The sequence below is a fragment of the Hipposideros armiger genome, unplaced genomic scaffold (assembly GCF_001890085.2).
Source record: "Hipposideros armiger isolate ML-2016 unplaced genomic scaffold, ASM189008v1 scaffold_51, whole genome shotgun sequence".
Lineage (NCBI taxonomy): Eukaryota > Metazoa > Chordata > Mammalia > Chiroptera > Hipposideridae > Hipposideros > Hipposideros armiger.
In genome coordinates, this window is record NW_017731401.1 from 878373 (window position 1) to 904135 (window position 25763).

Below are 25763 nucleotides of genomic sequence, written 5' to 3' on the forward strand. Positions count from 1 at the left end.
TAAAACTACAATATTGCTATAGGGATATGAAAGACAGTTTGGGGAATATAGTCAATAATGTAAATATTTTGTAGGGTGTCAGATGGACACATGTCTTGTTAGGGAGACTACTTCATGGATGGGGTAGAGGCCTGACCACTGCACTGTACACCTGAAGCTGATGTTGAATAATATTGTATATCAACTATAATATATATATATATATATATATATATAGTCACAGGATATGGAGTATAGTGTGGGGAGTGGAGTCAATGGAATTGTAATAGATATATATGATATCGGGGGGGCAGTGGTTTGGGGGAGGGGGCTTGTCACTTTGTGAGGGGTGAAAAGTATAACTTGCATTGTTTTGTACACCTGAAACTAATTAAAAAATTTAAAAATGAAACAAAACAAAACCCACCTACTATAATTATATGTCATGATGTAGTTTCAACAGATTTAGACTGGGCATCCCACAGAACATCACATCCACCCATTACATTGATGACATAATGCTCATGCAGGATGAACAAGGGGCAGCTGACATGCTGGAATCTTTGATATGACACATGTGCTCTGGAGGTGGGAGATGGACCTTGTGAAAATTTAGGGACTTGGGACTTTAGTAAAGGATTTTAGGGGTTTAGGGACCTGCCAGGACATTCCCTTCAGAGAAAAACTGCTGCATCTTGCATTTCTTACTACAAAGAAGGAAGCACAGTGCTTGGTAGGCCTTTTTGTATTCTGTATGCAACCCATTCTACCCAAGAACTGCCCCCAGCCCCCAGCCCATACAGAGTAGTTCCCCCTTTTCCACAGTTTCACTTTTTGCAGTTTCAGTTACCCACGGTCAACCATGGTCAGAAAATATTAAATGGAGAATTCCAGAAATAAACAGTTCATAAGTTTTAAATTGCATGCCGTTACGAGCAGCTTGATAAAATCTTGCACCACCACCCTCTGCCCCACACGGGGCATGAATCATCCCTTTGTCCAGCGTATCCACGCTCTATACACTCCCTGCCCGTTAATAACTTGGTTATCAGATCGACTGTCGAGGTTTCACAGGGCTTGTGTTCAAGTCACCCTTATTTTACTTAATAATAGTCTGAGAACACAAGAGTAGTGATGCTGGCAATTCAGATATGCCAAAGAGAAGCCATAAAGTGCTTCCTTTAAGTGAAAAGCTGTGCACGTATAGGAAAAAACAGTATATAGAGAGTTTAGTGCTATCCCTGGTTTCAGACATGCACTTAGAACATATCTCTCCCCCACATATAAACGGGGTGTACTGAGTGACATGAAAAGCTGCCAACTTTGAGTGGAGTCTGGAGCAGCAAAGCACTTTAGCGGACAGGGCTGGCTACATAATCTATGGGGCCCAGAGTGCAATAACAATGCAGGACCCTTTGTTTAAAAAAAAACAGGAAAAAAGTGCCACTGAAGGTACTAAAATATAAACCCTTTTCTTTTAAAAATATCATATTACTTACAAAATGCAATGGGGGATTATAGTGATACATAAGTAACATGATCATCTTACAAACTAAAAAAAATTTTTGGTGTTAATTTATAATAATACAATAAATAATAATTCCTTATTGTGATACCTTGATTTATTATATGATTTTTCTTGCTTTCCTGCAAATCTATTTCTTAGGCCATCAAAATGTATACTTTTAGCAACTTCATTTTTAATTTATATAATTGAAAGCAATGTCAGTTCTTGGCAAATGAATGATCAATAATTTTTGATAACATCAAATGTTGAGGAGGATCTTTCTTCCAATGTAATTGTTACTGGAGCTATTAAGTGTATTTTATAGGCTATATAACAATGTATAACAAAATTTTGATTGATTATTTCAAAATAACAGTTTTAACAATGTAGAGCTGGAACAATTTTTCTAAAAATGTGTGACTCTCCCTACAGGTCAGTTTATTTAGATATGAATTTAATTTTAAATGTAAATCATAAATTATAATTTTGCAATTAAAAAATTATAACTGGTATAATAGTTACATTGTAATTATTTCCTCTGACATTTTCTGTAACTGGTAAAAGGCGTACACAAGAAAGTTGAAGTGGCTTCAAGCTTTTATATAATTCAAAGTGCCTGTTTATGCATTCTGTCACTGCATCTTCAATTATAAGGAAAAATTAATTTTAAATTGTCTTCGTCCTTAATAATTGGCATATCTGGAACTTCATATGATGGTGCCAACTTGGGCCAGTGAAGCAACGTCCTCCACAACTAGACTGAAGAACAAAACAACAGCAACTTGTCTGTTCCCATCCCCCCAATTCCCCAATAAAAATCTTGAAAAAAAATGTCACTTGAGTACAGGTGAGAGATCAGAATTTTGTTGCCCAGCTGATATACATTGAGCAATCACAACTTTTTTTTTACTATTGTCACTTTGAAATCTAGTGTAATAATTATTAATTAAGCAGTAATCAGAAGATCTCCAAAGTTCCTCTAAGCACTCAAATTTTATGACTTAAATGTCATTCAACATTAACAACTCTTATTGATTGGCTGCCTACTATGTATTACTATGCATTTCCTAAGGTCTGTCTAAGGCTTAATAGCTTTTACAAGTCCTAAAACCCCACTTTTACCTCTCATCCCAACTTTTTGGATTGAAAAAAATAATCTCCACGTATAGTTATTAAATTGAAAATAGAGAGTGCATTTATTCCAAGCATGTAAATAAATTGTAATCATCAACATTAAAGAGCAAAAGAGAGCGACCATAAGGAGAAGCTGAAACCCAGCAATGACCTTGCGCATTTCTCTTGTGACTTGAAAATGAGTAATCCCTGAAGGATTAAAGTAAAAGGTTGACTGCCATATTTTACAAATCAGCGATTCCAAGAATAATTAAAGGTGTCATCATAGCATATCAGTCTTTACATATGTCTCCACACATGCTGAAAAACTATTAAATTACAAAAAATGTTGAGAGTCTTTTTAAGGTAGTTTTAAATAATGGGCATCAGAAGGTTATTGGCAAGACAGGTTTGGAAATAATTTAAACATTCACAGTCTGTAGCATTGTACTCAACTTGGAGATAGGTGCATCTTAGTTCCTGATATATATAATGAAGAATTGGACCTTATATCTGGTATAAAACAATTAGTATAATTATTTAAATATTAAAAGTAAAGTCCCAAACAAATTACTGATTATTATTAGTAGCATAATTAACCAAAGTAATGTAACAGGTCTGTTACACGTAGTGGGCATAAAAGTACATACATAATTGCACAAAAGAGACAAAAATTCCTGCCTTTAGGAGCTTACATTCTACTGGTATGAAAGTCCATCTGCTTGTGGTATTCTTAGGCCCAAACTGTCTGCCTAGGTTGAGGCTCGGGCTCTGTTTGGTTGTCCTCTGATGCTAGGTTTTTGTCCATGGGACTTAAAAAACCTGCCCGGTGAATAATTGTTCCTTTGAAAAATGAGAAGTTCACTTTCTAAGGGAACAGCTGCTGAAGAGCCACCTTTAGTACTCCTGCTATAATATATTTAAATTATGAGCCCCTGTCCCGCAAATTTCTATCTTGCTGAACCATAGTTATCCAGAACATTTCAAACTGGCCAACTTGGGGTTCTTTTGAAATCCCAATTTAGTCTATCTGTGCAGTCAATTAAAAAAAAGACTATAAGACCAAGCAGTGACCTAATCTCAGCCCTAGTGGAAGCACCTATGCTACTGGCTGAAGCAATTGGAGATTTACAAGATAGCATTATGGAAGCACAACATTTAGCCATTTGACAAAATAGAAAGAAAAAGATTAGAACAAGGCTGTGAATTTGACCCTAAAATAAACTTCCTGGTAAGTCCAAATGACTGACTACTCCTCCCTGATTGCATAGAACAGCATATATTACAATATGTACATGACTTAACTCGCTGGAATGCTGACAAAATGGTTTTATGGGGAAAACAATGTTACTGGAAGCCATTTCCAAAGATAGCTTCCTAGGTAGACCCAAAATGCCAAATCTGCCCACAAAACAACACTGGAAAGCCCATTCATACGTTTATGGAGCATTTCCCTCTTGCTTTTAGGACACTTGAGGTCTGGAAAATGGACTTTATTCAGTTACGCCCTTATCTAGGATACAAATATGCATGTTTTCTCATTGGGTGAAAACATTCCCATTCTGCAGAGCTGCAGTCTCAGCAGTAAACAAAATACTTACTTTATTAAGATTTTCCCCAGTTGGGGAATCCCTTCAGAGCGCCATAGAAACCAGGGAACACATTTCACAGGACAAATTATGGACAAATTATACAATCTGTTTGTAAGATCTGGCCGATTTTATAACATTTCCATTGTGCTTATCATCCCCAGTCCTCTGGTCTTTTAGAACAGACTAATGGGGTAATCAAAACGAAACCCGCAAAACTCATAGTCTTGTAATCTGCCTTGGTCTAAGGCTCTTCTCTTGATATTGCTCATCCTAAAATCAACTCTCTTTGGCAATCATAGACAGTCTCTTTTTGAAAGGATTACAGGCAGACCCATGAGATTAGGTTAAGGAATGTATGGACCTGTACTACAGGAGACCTCCTGTTTACTATAAAGAACTTATATGGGTCCTTACGACTAACTCACAGCTTGTAGAGCAACCTTTCCATGGTGTGTTCCTGGGCAATACAGATCTACAACGTCATGATCTCCAGATTGTAATCTTTCCACGGTGTGTTCCTGGGCAACAAAGATCTACAATGTCATGATCTCCAGATTGTAATCTTTCCACAGTGTGTTCCTGGGAGACAAAGATCTATAACGTTGTGATCTCCAATCTGGAGATTATGTCCATTGGAAATACCATCTCCATAAAGATGCCTTTCAGCCCCAATGGAAAGGACCTCATAAGATATTCTTAACTAACCCTTGTGTGTTAAACTTAAAGGGATTGACTCATGGATTCATGTTTCTCATTTAAAAAGGACATCCACACCTGAGTGGTCATCTCAGCCTACTGGAGATCTTAAGCTGAAAATCTCTAAACAACCCAAAACCACCACTAGAATTTTCATTCCGGTATTGAAGCTGATAACACCTGATGTAGACGGCTCTCCTAAGACCCAGGACCAGGCCATTTATACATGATTCCACCCAGCAACCCTAGCACTTATTCTTCTTTGAGCACCTTTGTTTCATTTACTGATTGTATTGCTATCATAACCTAACTTTTTTGCCGAAACAAAAATCTGGAGAAAGCATTCTTCTTTTTCTTAGCTCTTTAGTCTGATTTCAAGATTAACATACCCAGATATTTAAGTCTGCTTACTGTAATGTAATACAAAGTGACTACATTATTTGTCTTTCAAAATACCTTTTTGCTCCCGCTATCCAGTGACTATCCAATGGCACTAATTTAGCTGACTACTGGATATACACCTGAGCTAACCATACTCAGGATGAGTCAGAATTAATGGCTTGGTCCTTAAGCCTTGCAAGCTTACAAAACCTCATTGGACATATGCCAGGCTTAAGTCCTTTTTTCTCAAAACTCAAAATATGTTGATGGAACACATTACCTTCCTGTAGTCAGATCCATCCAGAAGGTCCCCCCAACCCACAAGGAAATACCCATAAATACAGTCTGGACTCTTACTGATAATTTGTCTATGTGTTTTGAAAATATAAACAGTTCAGGCAGAATCTTGGGTTTTGTGCCTTTAAAAATGTATAACTACACTCTTGTGTGATTCAAATGACCACAGGTTCAACACCTCCATGTGCAGTTGCCTTAAACAACTACAATGTTACTTCTTACGATGGCTCTTTAACATGGAAAAATTCAGGGAATAACGCCACTGTATCCTGGAAAGCAGATGTCCTTCTGCTCCTGAATATTATTTGGGGACTGGACTAAAAAAGAAAATTGGTATTTGGTGGAAAACAGATAAAATCAATCTCTTAGAGAATCCCAGCCCCAAGACTCAGAACAATCAAAACCCATGCTAATCTTTTAACCCTGACCCAAATGTATAGAAACCTCAGGTACTCTTTTTTTTTTTTTTTTAAAGATTTTTATTGGGGAATTGGGGGAAGGGGAACAGACAAGTTGCTGTACTTTTGTTCTTTAGTTGTGGAGGACGTTGCTTCACTGGCCCAAGTTGGCACCATCATTGCGCTCTTCCCGGGAGAGGCAGATCAGTTGCTGGCTTTTGGACGGCCGCTCACTGCAGCTGCTGGCCGCTCACGCTGGCTGCTGGCTACACACGGTAGCCCATGGCAACCCACCTGCCGTGGCCTGCGATTCACAGGCAGCCCAGCTCCAGGTTGAGCTGTTGTTCAGCATCTTAGCTGTGGAGGGCAGTGTCACTGGCCCTCATATGTGGGATCCGAACCAGGGCCCTCTGGCATCCCAAGCCAGCTCTTAACCAACGCGCCACTCGGCCGGTCCCTCAGGTGCTCTTTTAATCATTTTCACAATAAATCACATGATAACTTTTAATGTCTTATATGTTGAAAACTATTATGATCATCCAACATATGGAAGATATGAAGTCCCTGCCTCTGAAATAGGACTTCATACTTCCCCCCTAGTCTGGGTTGAAGGACCTAATTATAAACTCTCACTTGAGGGCACTGGGTGTTTCTTTCTTCTTGTGTGGGGCCCAAATATATGTCACCTTGCTAACTTGATGGTGAGGCAGATGTGTTATTATGGTAGTCCGTAATGCTGTCACCAGAAAGACTCTCCCTTCTTTTGCCACCAACTCCAATGTAGGCTCTTTTGTCTATAAAATTTTTACCAAAACAGACCAAATGGAATTGGGATTTGGAGCATGGTCTTTTTGGTCCTCGCTCCATCTGATACCCAATAATAGATAAGTGAGGCCTTGGGTGTGCCCTTTTTGGAGCTTTCTTTCCTTGGTATGGAGTAGCTGAATTAGAAAAGTCTATCAGAAATATTTCTATTCTTGTAGCACAAATATTAAATGCTACTACAAGTGCTTTTGAAGAACAAGGAATGACTGACAGTCCATCTGAAATAGTACTATAAAACTATAGGGATCTAGACGTATTAGCTGCCCAGCAAGGTGGTACTTACACCTACCTGATTGGAAGAAGAATGTTTTCTATGTTAACAAATTAGGTGAAGTGGTACAACAGCTTGAAGTTCTGAAATGTTGGGAGCCATGCAGGCTGACTTTACTGATTGCATATCTTGTTTTACTTCTTGTTTTACTTGCACCTGGAGGGTGTTTTGCTTAATCTTGAGGTATGTGGAGAGAATGGCCAGTGCCTTGGGAGACACAATAGAGATAGATGGCTATCTGGGATTATGGAAGAAATTGTCCCCACTGACCTTTAAGTTTCTAAGTGGATTATCAATGAATTACTCTGGAATGAGGCAATGCATAATTGTCTCTTCTTTTTTGTACTCACCCTGAATGTATATAATGGTGGTGGAAAATAAACTCGGGGCTTCAGTATTTACTGGAGTCCTCCCGGTAACTCTCTCTTCTGTCTCTTTTCTTAATCCTCGCGCCCCCCTCAGGACTGTTCGACATATCAGCTGGTTCCGATACTGAAACAAAATACTAAAATCCTGAACAGACAGAACATTACCCCATAAACTGGGACTGGACAGACTTATTTAACTGGCTGCCTAAAGGAATAGGACTTTGTTCTACACATTACAGGCCTTAATCATATTGGTTTTGGTGATTATACTGATCACTACCTTAATAAGGTGTCTTATCAGGTGCATCAAACAACAACTAAGAGCCACTACCAGAGTAACAGTAGCCCAGTGCCTACAGAGTTAACAACGAATAAATCTGACTGAGACCACCTCTACAAAGGAACTTTAAATTTGAAGGATATATGACTTAACTGCTTCCGACAAGCCTCCTTGTTGCTCAGATGTGGTCATAGGCTCTTACTGTACACTCAAGAGACTGCTTTCCCTTCCACATGGGGCTTGATATAACAGGAATGAGTGTTCCTGGCAATGAGGTATCAATGTTGCTTTTCCAATGACAGACCAGTGATATTTTCTAATGGTTGACCATCTATGTTCTCTAAGGAAAGATCTCAATCAAAAGGGGGAAATGTGAAAGAAAAACAGCAAGATGGCGTTGATATTGTCAAGAGAGCACTCTAAAATGGGGTTGGGAGGTTGCTGAGCTAACTCACCCCCTTCCGTGTGAGACTGAACTTTTGAACTGGGCTAAACCAAATGGCTACATCCCAATACAGTTTCTGGAACTGATTTTGCATCACTGAACTCTATTAAAAAGTAAATTTTTCACCTAGCAATGGACATAAGCAATTAATCATGTATAGCATAGTGTAAGTCTGTTTGCCAGCACCCTACTACTCCCCACCAATCACAGCTCTTTCAAAGCAATTTATGTAATCCTTTTGAAAGCCTCCCTTTTTCTGTCTTTATAAACTCCGTCTCTTTCTTTCCCCCTTGGAACACATTGGGTTTCTTCCCAAATCTGTGACTTCTGGATTTGCAATTCCTAAGACCACCCCCCCCAATAAAGCTTTTGTTTGCCTTGCAATTATTGGTCAAAATTGATAGATACTGGCAGAAGACAATAATAAATCAGTAGGCGATACAGTATGTTGGGAAGCGGTATTATTGGAAAAAAGAGAACAAGGAGAGGGAATGATGGAATACCGGGAGGGAATCTAGGGAGCTACAATTTCGAATAGAGTGATTAGGAAAATCCACTGAGAAGATATTTAAACAGAGACCTGCCCCTGGTAAGAGAAGAACCATGTGGATATTTGGGAGAAGATCATTCCAACAAGTGCAAGAACCTTGAATTTGTTTTCTTTATTAGTTTTTATTTTGTCAGTTTCTTCTTCTCAGGTAATTTGGTAATGATGGGGAATGGGAAATAATTTTCAAGTTCTGATTAATTTAGAAATGTTGACTGTCAATGACCTATTGTTTTTCCAACTTCTTTCACCATCCCCTTTAGCTCACTTTGAGTTTCTTTATCCCTAGGTCCTGGCAGAGATACCCTAAATGAGAACAGTGTTGAAGCCTAGTAGTTATCACATCTCTTATTGAGTGGGAATAGAGAGAAAAAGCTGGGAAGTCAACTAAGAAAAGAGATCCAATTTCAGTGTTTCCCTTTATGAAAGTCCTGCTTGTTGCAAAGTTTGGCATTATCAAGGAAGGCTCTCAAGACTCTGCTTCATGCTAGAGACAATAGAAAAAATAAAACAAAACCCTCAAAAAACAGAACAAAACAAAACCAACAAAATAATAAACCCATCCCTTCTATTTGATACATTTTAAAATTAAATGGATACAGTAGTACATACAGTTACAAAATCATAAAATAATATTTCTAGTATAATTTCAAGTTATGGATACCTAAGCAAAAAGTTACAAAACTTCCGCTGTCCTTACATTAACTCTAATTTCAAAAAGGGTCCTATTGTTCTCACTCTGTTTACAAGTATTGGGGCGGTGGTGCCACGGGACAAGAGGCTTCCTTCCACCTGTAGGGTGAAGCTCTACTATGAAAGTGCCTTGAAAAGTAAAAAAGTGTGCTGAACAAGCATCAAGCACCACCATTGTTTACTACGTGCATTGTTGCTTCTTTTAGAAATCTGGCAAGTATTTAATAGCACTAGGAGATAGACAAATACATATCCATCCATAACGATATATGTATTCACCAATAATAAAAGCCAGGTTTTAAGCTTTAAGAAAAGGTCACTTTATTCTTTGTGCACGGGCAGTGATTGAGCCCCTCGGCCTCAGTCATCTGAAAAGTGAGGATAAAATAGTACTTACCTTTGTAACGATGCAATGCATAATGGCTGATGTTAACTTACTGCAGTGATCATTTTGCAATACTACATACAAATGTTGAATCATTATGTTGTACCCCTGAAACTAATATAATGTTATATATCAACTATACCTCAATTAAAAAATAGGACTTACCTGCTTTATAGGGTTAAAGTGAGAACTAAATGGGATAATTCATGCAAAGAAGAGTGCCTGGCACCAAAAACAGCACTCTAAAACGCTGACAGTTATTAAACTCACAAAAATATCTGCAGTGGAGGGATGTCTCAGAGTTCTTCCATCGAGGTCTACTGTAACCATACATCTCAGGACATCATGTGAACGTTTGAATGTACTGTCAGAATCAGCTACATCAATTTATTAGTTTTGTCATCTGCTTTATTAAGCCCTCATTCTCTGTTAGGTCTTATGCCAGGGAATTAGTTGGTCTTAAATCCAGTGCTTTATTTCTCACTGAAGGAAAAAGTTCACAGCTTTATTAAATCTCAAATATATGCCAGGGCTTCAGAAATGTTATTGTCAGAAACTGAACTAAAAACTCCTTAAAAGGAACCCAGATCAGGTGGGAAGGTGCGAAGGGCTGGGCACTGTGCCCCCCGGATGTGAAGAAGGGAGCTCCTGGCCTCTGCCTATTGATTGGCGTTTAGAAGTCTCCAGGGATTATTTCTAGCTGGTGGCTGAACAGGACGCAGGCAGGCGGGTTACCCCCCCCCCCCTTTTTGAGTGAAATCACGTGCTGAAAAGTGGAGGTGGCAGCGGCCAGAGCGCCCTTCCCCCTCAGGGCCGGAGGCTTCATCCTGATGTGTTCTGGCCACATCCTGCTCCTTGACGCGCATGGCCGAAGTCGGGCCTCACCTGCTGCAGGTGTCCCCAGGTAGTCCAGCAGCGTGGCTGCCGCCCTCTCCTCCCGGCCCGCAGATGGGGGGCGGCGACTCGGACCTTGGCCCGGGGGAGGTTAGGCGCCTCGGGGATCCGGAGCCCGCTGGCGCTGCGCCAGGGCGAGGGCAACCTGCGGGGGACGGGCCGCGCCTCCTCCCGGAACTGGCAGGCGCCGCGGGGCGCGGGCAGCGGCGAGAGCGCGGCCGCCGCGCGGCTGGGGCCATGGAAGCCCTTCCCGGGGGCGGGGGCCGGACCGGACGCCCGGAGCCGGAGGCGAGGCCGGAGGACGTGGCGGAGGAAGCGGTTCCCGAAGCGGCCGGGGCCCCATCCCTGAGCGGGGCGCCCCCGGCGGGGCGGCCGCCGGGCTCCCGGGACTCCTGGGAGGGCGAGGAAGACTCGGAGCCCGGCGACCCGCGGGGCGGCCGGACGAGCCGCACGGCGTCCCTGGTGAGCGGGCTGCTCACCGAGCTGTACAGCTGCACCGAGGAGGACGAGGCGGCCGGCGGGGGTCGCTGGCCCGGGGGCCGCCGGCAGCGTCGCGACAGCCTCGACAGCTCCACCGAGGCCTCGGGCTCCGACGCGGTGCTGGGCGGCCGTGGTGGCGCGGGCGACTCCCGCGTGCTGCAGGAGCTGCAGGAGCTGCAGGAGCGGCCGAGCCAGCGGCACCAGAGGCAGTACCTGCGGCAGAAAGGTGAGCGGCGTCTCGGAGGGGGCCGCCGCCGGGCCGGCCCGCGCTGCAGCGCCCACCGGAGCGCACCTGGGCTGAACAGCCGAGCGCCCAGATATTAAGTTTGGGGCATCTCCTTTGCTCTGTCACTGGTGCCCGCCCACAGGGCCACAGCTTCATGGCTAGACTTAGTTCTTGTTGCCCCCTGCCCACCCCCTCTCGTGTGGCCGAGTGGAGCATCAGTAGTTGGATGGTAGCCGCGGGTCTCCATCCTCCGCCACAGGTGTTTGTGGAGGCCCAGGGGAGAGGCAGTCCAGGTTCTCATTTCGCCAGAACAGCTGTTAGGACAGGTTTGGCGTTTCTGATAAGTATATCTGAAGTTACCTAGAGGACGCTGGGAGACGAGAGGCGACTCCTGGGGCTGGGCTTTTTTTTTTTTTTTAATCGTTTCCTGGCCACACCACTTGGATAGTGTTTAACTAGTGAGGCAGAATAATTCGATAATGCGGTTTCTAAGCAGAACGTCTGAATTCTATTTCTGCCAGAACGTCTGATTTCAAGAAGCTCACTAGGTGGATTCACGCCTCCTCCTCCCCCTCCATTAGTGGAGGGCCCTAAAGCGTTGGCGTTATCACAGAATTTAACTGCTTGGTCCCCTCAGTTGGAGAGGTCATCCGAAAATGGCCTTGGCTTTCAGGGGGAGAGGCTAATTTGGTATTCCTTTTGCTACAGGCTGTGATGCGGATGTCCTAATTGAGATCCGCCCCCCCCCCCAACTGTTCATAATATTTGCCTTTCAGGCACTAACACAATTATTACAGTTGTCTTTTTTTATATAGATGTATCAAGACTTCAATTTACAAAATGAAATGAGGTGTGGAAAACGGATGCTAAGCCACCATACCATTTCTTGAATTAACGTCCTTGTGATAAATTAACAGGAGAGAAGGGAAAGCGAGACTATGTACTAGAGAATGATTTCCTGTCTCCTAATTGAAAAATCAGACTAGTTGGTGCCAGGGGTGGGGTGGGGGTGGGGAACCCAGAAAAGGAATAAATCTGTCTGCTTTCTCAAATCTATGTAAACAGCTTTCAGCTTCCTCTTTCCCCTTCCTAGTGAAGATTTTTTCCCCCAGCTGATTGTTACAAATGGCTTCTACCTTCCTTCCCATGCCTGGGACTTTAGCTGGAGTTATGCCATTTCATTATACACAATTATTTGGCTGTTCTCAGAGTGTCTGTTTATGCCAAGAGTTCCGTGGAGCAACAGTTCTTTCAGAATCCAATAAAATCAGTTTTGAAGAGTTATGATTTGTCTTTCTGTTTTTACAAGGCTGTTCACTTTTCATTACTGAGTGAATTTTGGGTATTAGTAATTTTCTTTTGGAAGAGGAAATTTGGCAAGCTAAAGTTTAGAGAAGTAACAATACAGCTTTGCAAGTGAACTTCAAATGAGTGACCACTCTAGAAAGCATTAATAAAATCTGTAAGAGTCTGTTTTGCCCAAGTCTCAATCTTATTGCATGGTTAGTTGCCTGCTAGTCTTTTCTTATAGTTAACCCTCTGAGGATGAACAAGATGCCATATTAGAAGCTACACACACACACAGACACACACACACACAGACACACACACACACNACACACACACACACACACACACACACACACACACACACACACACACTGCTTTATCGGTAAATATCATTAAAATATCATTAGAGTACTAAGAATAAAGAACCAGCTCTCTGCTTAAATAATTTTGGTTTATTCGGCCACTTGATTTTTTTCAGGGTCAAAAAATATCCCTCCTAATATAATATACACTTAGTAAGAGTATCATATAATGTAGATAACTTGTGTATTAATTCTCTCTGTTAGGGATTTTGCTGTAGCCTTGGTGTAGCACCTACTTACATATTTAGCATGTGTGGGTCCTTTATTTATATGAGGCACCAAAATGGTTTCTCAGGAAATATAGGCTCTCTTCTTAGTGCTTCCATTAAGGGGTGAACTTTGGAGTCAGAATGATTGAGTTGATATCCTGCCGCTGTTTCTTATTAGGTGTATGACCTCAGGCAAGCATTTAACCTGTCTCTCATTTTCCTCCCTTATAAATAGGGATAATAATAATACCTACCTCAGCAGGCTATAGTGAGAATTATACAATTTAATGTATGTAAAGTGCTCAATAAATGTTAGATATTATTATTATTATTATTATTACTACTACTATTACTATTATTATTATTTACACTGGGATTCCTTAGAGAGGAAACTGTCCACTGTCATTGACGATCTCTTTTTTCCTATTTATTTAACACTGTGTTAGGAGTTATGACTGATGCTGTGGGCATACTAATATAAAGAAGCCTTTATTTATCCCTGTCGTCAGGATGCGTATGTACCAGCAGATATTGCTGTAGATTTCCAAACTCAACTCTGAAGATTTTCCCCATGTTAGACAATACATAGAATTGCGAGATTCACAGAGCTGTCGGTACCTTAAGAGTCACAGAAAATGACTCTTTGGGGGAAGGAAGTATAATTTTAATGCACAATAATGATATTCTTACCGCTTTTTCTAGATAGGAAAATTTTAAACATTCAAAGAAAGGATATTTGTTCTCTCTGAAGGAATCTAGGAAGGAAGAGCCTCTGTCTCTTCTGGTGGTTTGTTCTCATATTTAATTCTTCTTAGAACCCAAAATAGTTTGATTTAGCCTAAGTGAGCTCTTACTTCCCATTATATCCCACTGTGTTTGAACTCAAGGTGAAAGAAATAACTGGTCTGTGTTTTCTTCTTCGTAGAAATTCCTTATTCATATTTTAGTGCTATTTATATTAATATTTATAAAGACTATTCACATTCATTTCTCAGAATAATCTTGTATGCTAAGCACAGCTTGAGACTTGCAGCAATACCTTGCCTAAGGTCATATAGATGGTTGGTTCAAAGGCAATTCTTTTTAGCTCAAGGTCAAATGGACTTTTTCTCCATGTGGTCAGGTTTGACAGCTGTTAAAGCCCCACCCTGCACTTCTCTTATACTTGAATTTCACTTGCTTTGACATCTGGAGGGATTTTTCTTACTTCTGAACATTTCTTTTGTTCTCTTCAGATCCTCTCTCATTTTTCCAAATCCCTTTCAAAATGAGTAGATTCAAACCTCACACAAAGACCTCTAATGAGGGCCTAGCCAACGCCAACCTGAGCAGAAGGCTCTGCCTGCCTGCAGGTGACATCACCTTGAGTAATAATAATATCAAGTGTCACGAGCAAAACTACCAAATCGTAATGATTATTCATGTAAAGACTTGACATTTCTGATTCTCAAGTCTATTTTTAATTGTAGAAAAATGGCTGTTGAGAATATTAGCTATATGAATGTAGAATTGTTATTTATCTGTTTAAAGGAAATGTATTTTCTACCATATTTGAAAAATTACTGAGTCTCTAAAATAAGCAATTGTACCTAATAGCCAAGCTATTGGAAGATTGTATATTTATTTATTTAGTTTTTTAAAGATTTTTATTGGGGAATTGGGGGATGGGAACAGCACTGGGGAATTGGGGAAGGGGAACAGATAAGTTGCTGTCCTTTTGTTCTTTAGTCTAGTTGTGGAGGACATTGCTTCACTGGCCCAAGTTGGCACCATCATTGCGCTCTTCCTGGGTGAGGCAGATCAGTCACTGGCTGTCCAGAAGGACAGCCGCTCACTGCGGTTGCTGGCTGCTCACACTGGCTGCTGGCTACACACGGTAGCCCATGGCAACCCACTGCAGCAGGGGCTGAAGCCTACACCAGCGACTCTCAGCAGCCCAGCTCCAGGTGGAGCTGTTGTTCAGCATCCTAGCTGTAGAGGGCAGTGTCACTGGCCCTCATATGTGGGATCTGTACCGGGGCCCTCTGGCGTCCCAAGCCAGCTCTTAACCACTGCGCCACTCAGACGGCCCAGAAGATTGTATATTTAAAACAAAACCAGTATTGCCACATTTATCTCCATTAGAAAATGTGGTAATATTATTTACTTTCTACTGACTATTTACAAAGGTGAATGCTTTTAAAAACATTTGTTATTGGCTATTAGATTTACCATTGATGTAACAGACTCAAAAAGATTATTTTCTTGCAAACTTACCATCTGAACACATTAATGATACAAAATGTACATGCCAGTTTTCAAGCAATGAAAGGCAAATTTGTTACCAGAGCTAGATATAGTAAAAGTAAGAGTCATGCTTACATGTTACAGATAGCTTCAAAGATAAAATGTACCTCTTGGACAGGGCAGGAAATGGATGAGTGACATTTGATCGGAATATCTTAGCTGAATATTCCGTGAGAACCCAGAATTACTTGGCTTAATGGACGTTCTAGATAAGTATCTTACGATTCATGTCATATTGTCATTTGTATTCCTTTCAGGGTATTCCTTGTTCTATTTTAACTTTTCTTTCCTCATAGACACTAATGAACTGAAGACGATCCTCCGAGAGCTTAAGTACAGAATTGGCATTCAGTCTGCGAAGTTACTTCGGCAGCTGAAGCAGAAAGATAGGCTTCTGCATAAAGTCCAGAAGAACTGCGATATCGTGACTGCATGCTTGCAGGCCGTGTCACAAAAGAGAAGTAAGTGCTGGAGTGGGCTGAGCTCTTTGGCTATATGTGAGTGGAATGTTCGTGAAGCTGAGTCAACAGTCGTTGTGTTTTTTAATATATTGAGAAGTTTTAAATGGAAGCTCACTTACACCCTGGGAACTAAGAACTATTAACAACTCAGGCAGTTTCCTACTTTTCTAGTTAAAATGTATATTATATGTCTGATGTTACAGATTTAGTTTTATTATCCTAGATTTGCAGGAGTACTTAACCTTGACAATGGTTATTTTCACCTGATGCTAAAGGGTGACTAAAATCTTTATTTCTAAAACAGCATCAAATAGACACAACCTAAAAGGCATGTCTTTGCTTTCTTAGTCTCTGGGTGCTTAACAAATGAATTAAAAATTGATTTAAAAGAGGGAGACTCTTGAAACAGGATTACAGCTTGCTTTGAAACCTAAAAAGGACAAAATATTTTAACAAACTAAACCTGCCTAGTGGGTAATTTCTTCATAACTAAGAGATGCATAGTTTTGTTAACTGAGTTAAAAATAGTTAAATTACTAATGTATGTCAAATACCAGCTATAAAAGCTTGTGAATTAATTTTATAAGTCTCCTTGCGATAGTTTTATGTTTTTCTAACATTTCCCTATTTTTGTTTTGTATTCTTTATTAACATGCAGCATGGCAGAACAGTTTATTCAGGTATGGTAAATATAGGCACCAATGATGTTTTGCTAAAAGGCCTGTGGCAGCTTTTTAGGTGCATGTAAAAGTTGCCTTTTCTTGTTCCTTTACCCTGTCACATCTTACATGGAAAGTGACACCTCCTAGAGTTTTTTTTTTTTTTTTATCCAAATGAAGATGTGTTTGTTTTCATAAAACAATTTTCAGGGCTTGATTAGCTTCAGATAAGAACATTAATGGCTTAAATTCTATTGTTTATTATTAAAAGAAAATACTACGTTTTCTTTCTTCTCTTTTATTACATCACTGTTTGTTATCTCCAGATTATTCTTGCTGTTTACTTAGGAAGTTTCAACCTAATGTATATGAAATAGAATGCCACTTGATTATCACGATGATATCATGGTCCATATAAGAAGCAGGAGTGTAATTGAGTAGACTGGCTTTGAATAGGGTGTGCTCCAGAGCCAGGCATTTGTCTGAAATAGCTAGAGAAGATGGATGTGTGTATTACGTGTGTGTGTGTGTGTGTGTGTGTGTGTGTGTGTGTGTGTAATGTATATATATATATATATATATATGTATGCACAAAAAGTTGGCATGTGCTGTATTTGATATTTTTCCATGGATTCTGATTGATTCACAAGTGCCCAGTAAAAATGTTATTCTCCTCTTTTATTTTAAGATGCCTTGATTTTGATTTTTCTCTTTTCAACTGTTTTAACCTATCCATTATTATCTAAGGATAACCATGGTATAACCAATTTAATATTAATAAAATCAAATCAATAATAATAAGAATGGCAGTAGCTATAACCATTCATTATGTGGACGATTTCTGCCAAAATGTTGGTTTTATCTGTCATAGCCATTCCAAAAAGGTATGTATCTTTAGGCACATTTTAATTAGGAAAGTGAGATTCAGGAAGTTTAATTTACTAAGGTCACACAGATAAGTGGTTGAGATGGGATTTGAAGATAGATATCTTGAAAGTCCACTCTTTCTGCCATAAACTGGGACATAAGAGGACTCTACTTTTTCTTAGCAATTAGATTGATACTTCTGTAATATTATTGGAATAGGGGTGGAACAAAAAGACATTTGTAGCATGCAGAGGACCTAATACAGAGTTTCAGGTTTACGTGTTATTCTGAATATGAGTCTTTGTCAGATATATGCGCTGCAAATACTACCTCTACTTTTCTGGCTTGCATTTTCACTCTCTTAAGAGTGACATTTAATGAACAAGTGTTCTTAGTTTTTATGTAGTCCAATGTTTAATCTTTCAGCTTTCCTCAGGGCTGGCTTCATGGGCATGTGACCTGTGTGTCACATAGGGCCTCGTGCTCAGTAGGGCCCCACACTTGGTTAAATGCTCTGCTGTTGCTTTCTTGAAGTTATTATAATTTTTTAATAAGGGACTCCTAAAAATTATGTAACCAGTCCTGACTTTATGGCTGGTGGTTTTTCTATCCTATTCAAGGAATTTTTTTTTTTTCATACCAAACTCATGAATATATTTTCCCATGTTGTTTTCTAGCAGCTTTACTATTTTGTTTTCATATCTGGATCCACCTGGAATTGATTTGTTTTGTTTGTGTGATCAATAAGGAGTCAAATTTCATTTTTGTTCATATGGATATCTAATCAACCCAGCCCTATATTAAAGAGACCATCCTTTTATCACTGCTCTGTGGTACTACTTTTGTGTAAAATCATTAGTTGTCCATATGAGTGTGGGTTTCTTTCGGGGCTCTTATTCTGTTTTGTTGTTTTATTTGTTTGTCTTTGAACCAATATGACACTGTCTTAATTACTGCACTTTATAGTAAGTCTTAATATCTGATAGCATAGGTTCTTACACCTGTTCTTCAAGATTGTTTTGGTTTTATTGACTCATTGGGGGAAGAATTGACATCTTTACAATGTTGAGTCTTTCAATCCATAAATATGGTGTTTTAAGACTTGTTTGAATAATATTTTACAATTTTCCATGTAGAGGTCTTGCATATCTTTTACTAGATTTATTCTTAGGTAGTTGAGATTTCTTGATGCTATTTTAAATTGTTACCTTTAAAAAAATTAATTTTCTATTCATTTCTAATACATAGAGATATGGTTGCTTTCTGCATATTGACCTTATGTCCAGTAATCTTACTTTTTCTTTTTTTCATTCTAATAATTTATCTGTAAATTCTTTGGTATGTTTCTAAGTATGTAATCTTTATCACCTGTGACTACTCTGTTTTATGGAGAGCTTTACCATTCTCTCATTTCTTTTTCTTGTCTTGTGCACTAGCTAGGACCTCAGTATAATGTTGAATAGAAGTACTGATAATGGGATGGAAATTTTTGTTTCATGTGCAACCTAAGAGGGAAAGTTTTCATTGTTTCACCATTAAATACAATGAATGCTGAAAGTTTTCTGTAGAAATCCTTTATCAAACTAAGGAAATTCTCTTGTCCAATTTGTTAAGATGATGAATTTTATCATATACTTTTATATCTGTATTGAGATATCATGTTGAATTTTACGTATTTTGTTGAATGTTAAAACAACATTGCTTTCCTGGAAAAATCCTAAATATAGAATCTGGATTTGGTTTGCTAATGTTTTGTTTATGATTTTTATGGCTATGTTCATGACTGAGATTAGCCTATAATTTTCCTTTCTTGTAATGCTTTGTCAGGTTTGGGAGCTTCAAAGAAGTTACAGCGTGTACACACTTTTTCCATTCTTGGGAAGAGATTGTGAAAGACTGGAATATTATTTCTTTCATGTTTAGTAGAATTCACTGGTAAAATATTTGGGTCTGATGCTTTCTTTGTAGGAATATTTTAAATTATGGTTTCAACTTTTAAAGAACAATTATAGGATTATTTGTATTTACTATTACTTCTTGTATCAGCTTTGGTAAATTATATAGAATTTGCCCATTTCACATAACTTTTCACATTTCTAAGCATAAAATTTTAAAGACTATTTTTTGGGTTCCTTTAGCATTTCAAGATATTCAAACAATGTCACTGATCTAAACAGGCATTCAACTTACTACTTAAAATATCTTTTATTATAGAATGTATCATCATAAAGAAGAGTATTCTAATATATGTATGTATATTTAAAAAGAATAATTAAACAAAGGTCTATGTGTGTGGATATCTACCTATCAAGACTGAGTAATAAATATTACTGGCACATGTGAAGTCCCTATAGTTTTGAAAAGCTGAGTCACAAGCCCAAGCCTAGTTGTGTAGGGAAAGGATAATGTTGCCACTGTTAGATACGAGTAAAAGCTCTCAAAAGATAACCAGTGCCTGGGTCATAGTCTGGGGATGGGTTCCCCTGAGAATGAATGCACAGGGAGCCAGGGCAAGGTTATAAATGAGTCCTGTGGCATCCGCCAGAGCTGTGGTTTTGGCTGTTTGCTGAATGATCCGCGAGGTTGCAGGAGCGGCCTGCTTTTTATTTTGGATTCAAAGTTCACCATGCTCTCGGTCTCAGAAGAAGGTGAAAGCAGAACTCTGTTGTGGGCATGGAGGGGAGAGCAGAGCAGGCACTTCATCAATATGTTGTGAGATACGTACGGATGAGAGTCTGGACCAGTTCTGGACATTCTGTCCTCATGTTAGAGAGATGACCCAATAGCAGAAAGCATCTAGTGTTGACTGCCATCAATACAAGTGTCACAGAGGCACACTGCTCCAGTCTGGACTGGGGGTGCTCTATCTGGTGCACAGCTGTCACCTTGGGATCTCCCTTCCCTCTCATCCTAGAGGCTGTCTTTGTCTCTCTCCTGTGTTGGATCTCGTTTTCTGTCGTCCAGTGTTTTCTTCTTTCTTAATCATTTTTTTTTATATTGTTGCTCATAACCCTTTGCCCATGAAGTAAATTTTTGGAACTTGTGCAGGAATGAAAATGTCTTTGTTATGTCCTCACTTTGATTGAAAAGTCTATGATTGCTCTATTGACTTCTTGCTTCCATTCTTACTTTTGAGTCAGAAGCCTTTCTGATTCCTCATCCTTTATACTGGGCTGTTCGTTTTTCCTCTTTGAAAGCTTGCAGGCTCTCTTGTTCTTGGTGTTCTAAAACTCGCCATTATCTTGCTTGGTGTGGGTCTGTTTTCACCCATTGTGCTGGGACTAGATATGCCCTTTAATCAGTCAACTAACATCCTTCAGTTTTGCAAAAAATTTTTTTTTTTTTTAAAGATTTTTATTGGGGAATTGGGAACAGTGCTGGGGAATTGGGGCAGGGGAACAGACAAGTTATTGTCCTTTTGTTCTTCAGTCTAGTTGTGGAGGACGTTGCTTCACTGGCCCAGGTTGGCACCATCATTACGCTCTTCCCGGGCGAGGCAGATCAGTCGAGGCAGATCAGTCGCCGGCTTCTGGACAGCCGTTCACTGCAGCTGCTGGCCGCTCACTCTGGCTGCTGGCTACACACAGTAGCCCATGGCAACCCACTGCCACAGGGGCTGCAGCCTACACCGTCTCCAGTGACTCACGGCAGCCCAACTCCAGGTTGAGCTGTTGTTCAGCATCTTAGCTGTGGAGGGCAGTGTCACTGGCCCTCATATGTGGGATCCGAACCGGGGCCCTCTGGCGTCCCAAGCCAGTTTTTAACCATCGCGCCACTCGGCTGGCCCCACTTTTGCAAAATTTATGTGAATTATTTCTTTGATGCTTTTCCTCCCTCCTTCCCCCCTCCCCTTTCTGTGATTCTATGATTTGACTGTCAGAATTTCTGGACTAGTTCTGCAATATTCTTCTCTTTCTTATTTTTCATCTCACTGTGTTTTTGCTTTACTTTCTCAGAGATTACCTCAATTTTATTTTCCAATCCTGTTATGGAGACCTCTTTTTATGCTATTTGGATGTCTTTTTTACACAATGGTATCTTGTTCTTGATTCATAGATGCAATATATTTCCTAATTGCTCTAAGGATATTAATGATAGAGACTAAAACAGACAAACAGAAAAAAACAATTTAGAAGAAATAGATTATACAAGGAGGAAAGAAACTTTCAAAACTGCTATTATATTTAGAGTCTTTCCTCAGATATCTGGTAAATCCTTGGCTGTCTGCTCATAATTAAGTGTGGGAGCCTAATGACTTGAACTCTGAGCTCCCTGGTGGGGCTTATTGACTTTGAGCTTCACTGAAGGGTCATCTGAATGGGCCCTTTATCATGGGGTCCCCAGGTCTGTATCTTCAGGTCTTTCTTCTGGGACCAGTCAGACTCCTCAGGGAAAGGTCTTCTGACCTCCTGCTCGGACAGTGTAGGTCTCTGGTGGGTAAGACCTGGGGTCTCTGAATTCAGTAAGTATATGGTCACTGAATCCCTCTGTTTTAGGTAAGAAACTCACCCTTAGCTGGTTATCCAGTGACTCGCTGTTTTAACCCTCTTCAGAAATGAAACCTTCAGACTTTTGCAGGGATGGGAGAGGAGGAGTAAGTAATTGCCCAGCCTCATGAAATAGCGGAGAGGCTCTAGGGATCCAACTGCTTCTCAGCAGCTTTCTTCTAGTTCCCTCTAAGCCTCCTCAAGACTGGATGCCTGTCTCTGAGTCTTTTGGGGACGACATGGTATAACAGAGGTTGGATTTCAGCATCCCCATGCCAATTTGGGATTTGTCTTTCTAGGATCTGCTAAGTCAATTTCTACTTGTCAGTACACTTTTACAACTTCAAAATTCTATTGCTGGTGTCTCTACTTCTTTTTGTCCTGGTCTTTGTGGGTGATGATAAACAAAAATCTCTGTAAAGAGATTATATTTTTTAGTGTGGTTTTGGTGGGGACCAAAGTTAGATGCATTTTTTTTTCAATCTTTCTTCTTAATCCAAATGTATGTATTCCTTTTTCATAAGCTCATTGGTTTTGATAGATAAAAAGAAGTTAGCATTTTTTTCATCTTTATTTAGATATACTTGACATATAAAGAGGTTAGTATTTATTTATTTATTTATTTATTTATTTATTTATTGGGGAACAGCCATGGTCATTGGTTACACATTACTTTCATGCTGCCATGGCACAGCTGACAGCTGACTCTTTTAGGGAGGGCACAGCTCACAATGGCCCACGCGGGGATTGAACCAGCAACCTTGGTGTTATCAGCACCATGCTCCAACCAACTGAACTAACCCCAAAGAGGTTAGCATTTAGATTGAGGTAGATTTGCCTTAAATTTGGATCTTGAAAAAAAAAATTGGATCTTGGTTGCAGAATTGTGAATTTTGGCACAAATTTGTTAATATTAATAAAACCTTTAGGTATGTTTTTGATATATAATTAGCAGCTTGGTGTGCCCTGAAGTAACTTATTAAGAATATGACTAGATGAAAGAAACTGGATTATAATTGCTTACAGTATATTTTAGCAAGTTTTCTCTCATTTTCTTTAAACTCTAGTGTCTTGCAGCTAAGAGGTTTTTTCCCCCATTTTGTCATAATTTACTTATTCTTATACACACAGTAAATTTGTGTACTGTTTAAAAGTACAGTAATAGCTTTTGAACCTCCAACTTCTGAGAGATTCTTGTGGCTTTAAAAAAGCAGTAGATGTTTCTTGTCACCTCATTACAAAGAGAACTGGTTTTTAGGGAAAAAAACCCCTGAATTTCAGAGTCATAATAATTTAGAGCTAAAAGAGAATTTAAACTTGATTTCTATTTACTCCCAACCTTATGGCTGAGCAAAGTGAGAGTTGGAAAAGTTAAGAGCTTGGCTGAAACTCACTCAGCTGGCTGGTGACTCAGTCAGGACTCCCCTGGTCTGTGCCTTTGCTATCAGTTATGACAAAAGAAAACTCTATAGCCAGCAGAGGGAGCACTCTCTTTTAAGTTTTCCTAAGAACTGTGGTAAATTTATGTTCTCTGTATTGTCTGAGTGGGGGTGGGGGTGGGGGTAGAACCCTGGTTCTACTACTTCCTGGATGTGCAATCTCATGCAAGTTCTTTAATGCCACTGCACTGCAGTTTTCTCCTCAGTAAAAAGGGGATGATGATAACACCCACTTCATAGGGTCGTTTGAGATTTCAGTGAGCTAACGTATAGAAAATGCTTAGGACAGTGTCTGGCTATATTAGTTACTGTTATTGCTGTTATTCCTGCTGTGGGGTGGTTTAGAGGCTGCCTTTTCCACCAGTATTTGCATACTTGCCTTTTTAAGGCAATTGTGAAGGTTGCTGGGGCTCCTCGCATTAAAATCGATGGGATGGGATTGAGGAGAAGATACTGAATAATCATAAGTAGGGGTTTTATCATTTATTAGGAAAGAAAGGCTTACCCTTCTTCAATAATATGCAAGGAGATTGCTCCTCCTTTCTGTGTTTCAGTTGAGAAGATGACATATAATGTTTTCTGGACACTGTTTTATATGAAAGTAGGTAACTGCCTCTGTGTGCAAAGGGAAATAGGAGCCTCGCTGAGAACCACCAAACTCCTCCTTGAAGCAGCAGGTAGCATTTCAAAGCAGAAGTCAGATTAGAAGAATGGTTGAAATGTGCCATGTGGATAAGGGTAGGAGAGGTGGGGAGACATTCCAGGCAGAGATAACAGTGTGGACACTGTGAGAGCATCAGGTTTTGGGAATGCTTTTAACAACCTAGTATTACTGGATAGAGAACTGGAGGCTGGAGGGAAGTGGTAGCAGTTGAGGCTGGAGTTTACATTGTGTCTTGTAGCACCGCCTCTGAGCACAAGAGTGACGTGATTGGATTTGCATGTTTCAAAGGTCATGCTGGCAGCAGGAGAGGGTGAGTGGACTGAGGAGTATCAGGAGGAGGCTGATGCAATAGGCCAGTAGAGTTGACGGCCCTGAGGCAAGGAGCCCTGGGAATGGAGAGAAGGCAATGAGATACTTAGGAAGCAGGCTGAATAGGACTGGGAGTGGGGGCTGGGAAGAGGAGGCGTCTGAGGAGAGCTGAGGGCTTGGGTAAGGTGTGGGAGGTATCCTGAGTGCTTACAGCTGAGCTCCCCTCTTGGGGGACCCACCCAGGCCTGCTAGGCAAGAACCAGCAGCTGCTGGAGGGCAGAATCCTAGGAGACAGGCGAGCAGGGTCAAGAAACTGTTGGAGGGCAGAGGCAGTTTCAAGGAGATGCAGTGTTTGCTTCTAGAGAACAGTTCTCAAGAACTGTATGCCTGTGCATGTATAATTATTATAGGGAAGGCAAGGAGGAAAAGGATTGAAAAGGGCATTGGAGTTTTCCTTTTTCAAAATGATGGGAGAGAAATTTTGGTCTCAGTTGAGTGGTGAAGACAGCAGCCACATCACACTTGGTCTATACAAGAATATGATATTCTTTCCAGAGTTTTTTGGTGATGAGGTGACATGGGATGAGAGCTAGGCTTGTCCTGCCTTTCTTGTATAGAGCCTTTTCTGCCTGCCCCAGTGGTTAGAATTGATGGACTGTTTCTTCCTCTGAACCCCACCATTCCCTATCCTGACTTCCATAAGAACACCAATAATATTTTATTACATTTGTTTCATTTTTCTATTGTGGTAATTTGTCTCTTTATGTCATTAGACATGGATCTTCTGGGGGAAGAGCTAAATCATTTATCTTTTTATTCTCAGTATCTATTACAATGCTTGGCATTACCATGGGGCTCAATGAATGTGGATGGATGGGTAGCTGGGTAGGTGGGTAAATTGAGGATGGATCAAAGTGACTGTGTGTGTGTGTATGAATGCACATGTGAGGCAGGTGACTTGGTGATGCAAGTAAGAGAGACAGGCCAGAGGTTGTGGACAACAGAACAGTACATATTCGGAATTATCACTTTGATAAATGGAGCTGTTTAGGAAGGAGTGAGCAGCATTAGGACTGCTAAGGTGGGAACATTTTAGTTAGTAAACGTGCAGGAATTTTGTGAAGTTATAGCATCTTAGAATTTTGGAGCTAGAGGGAGCCTCAGAATTAATCGAGTATAAACTGCCTACTGAACAGAAGACAGTGGTGTAAGTGAATTGCCTTCTTTTTTTTTTTCTTCTTTTTTTTTTTAAAGATTTTTATTGGGAAATTGGGGGGATGGGAACAGTGCTGGGGAATTGGGGGAAGGGGAACAGACAAGTTGCTGTCGTTTTGTTCTTCAGTCTAGTTGTGG

The 25763-nt window shown here is 40.2% G+C and overlaps 1 protein-coding gene across 4 annotated transcripts in view; it reads left to right on the top strand.

Annotated features, from left to right (window-relative positions):
* Positions 1 to 25763, top strand: part of TBC1D30 (TBC1 domain family member 30) — an 88862-nt gene that overhangs the window by 2504 nt on the left and 60595 nt on the right. The window contains exons 1-2 of one of the 4 annotated variants that reach the window (XM_019640545.1): positions 10582 to 11377; positions 15821 to 15985. In XM_019640545.1, the coding sequence (XP_019496090.1) occupies positions 10642 to 11377; positions 15821 to 15985 (901 nt within the window). In that variant the 5' untranslated portion in view covers positions 10582 to 10641. Of the gene's footprint in view, positions 1 to 10581; positions 11378 to 15820; positions 15986 to 25763 lie in introns of those variants that run through there. The other 3 variants (XM_019640544.1, XM_019640546.1, XM_019640548.1) reach the window with 3 other exon arrangements.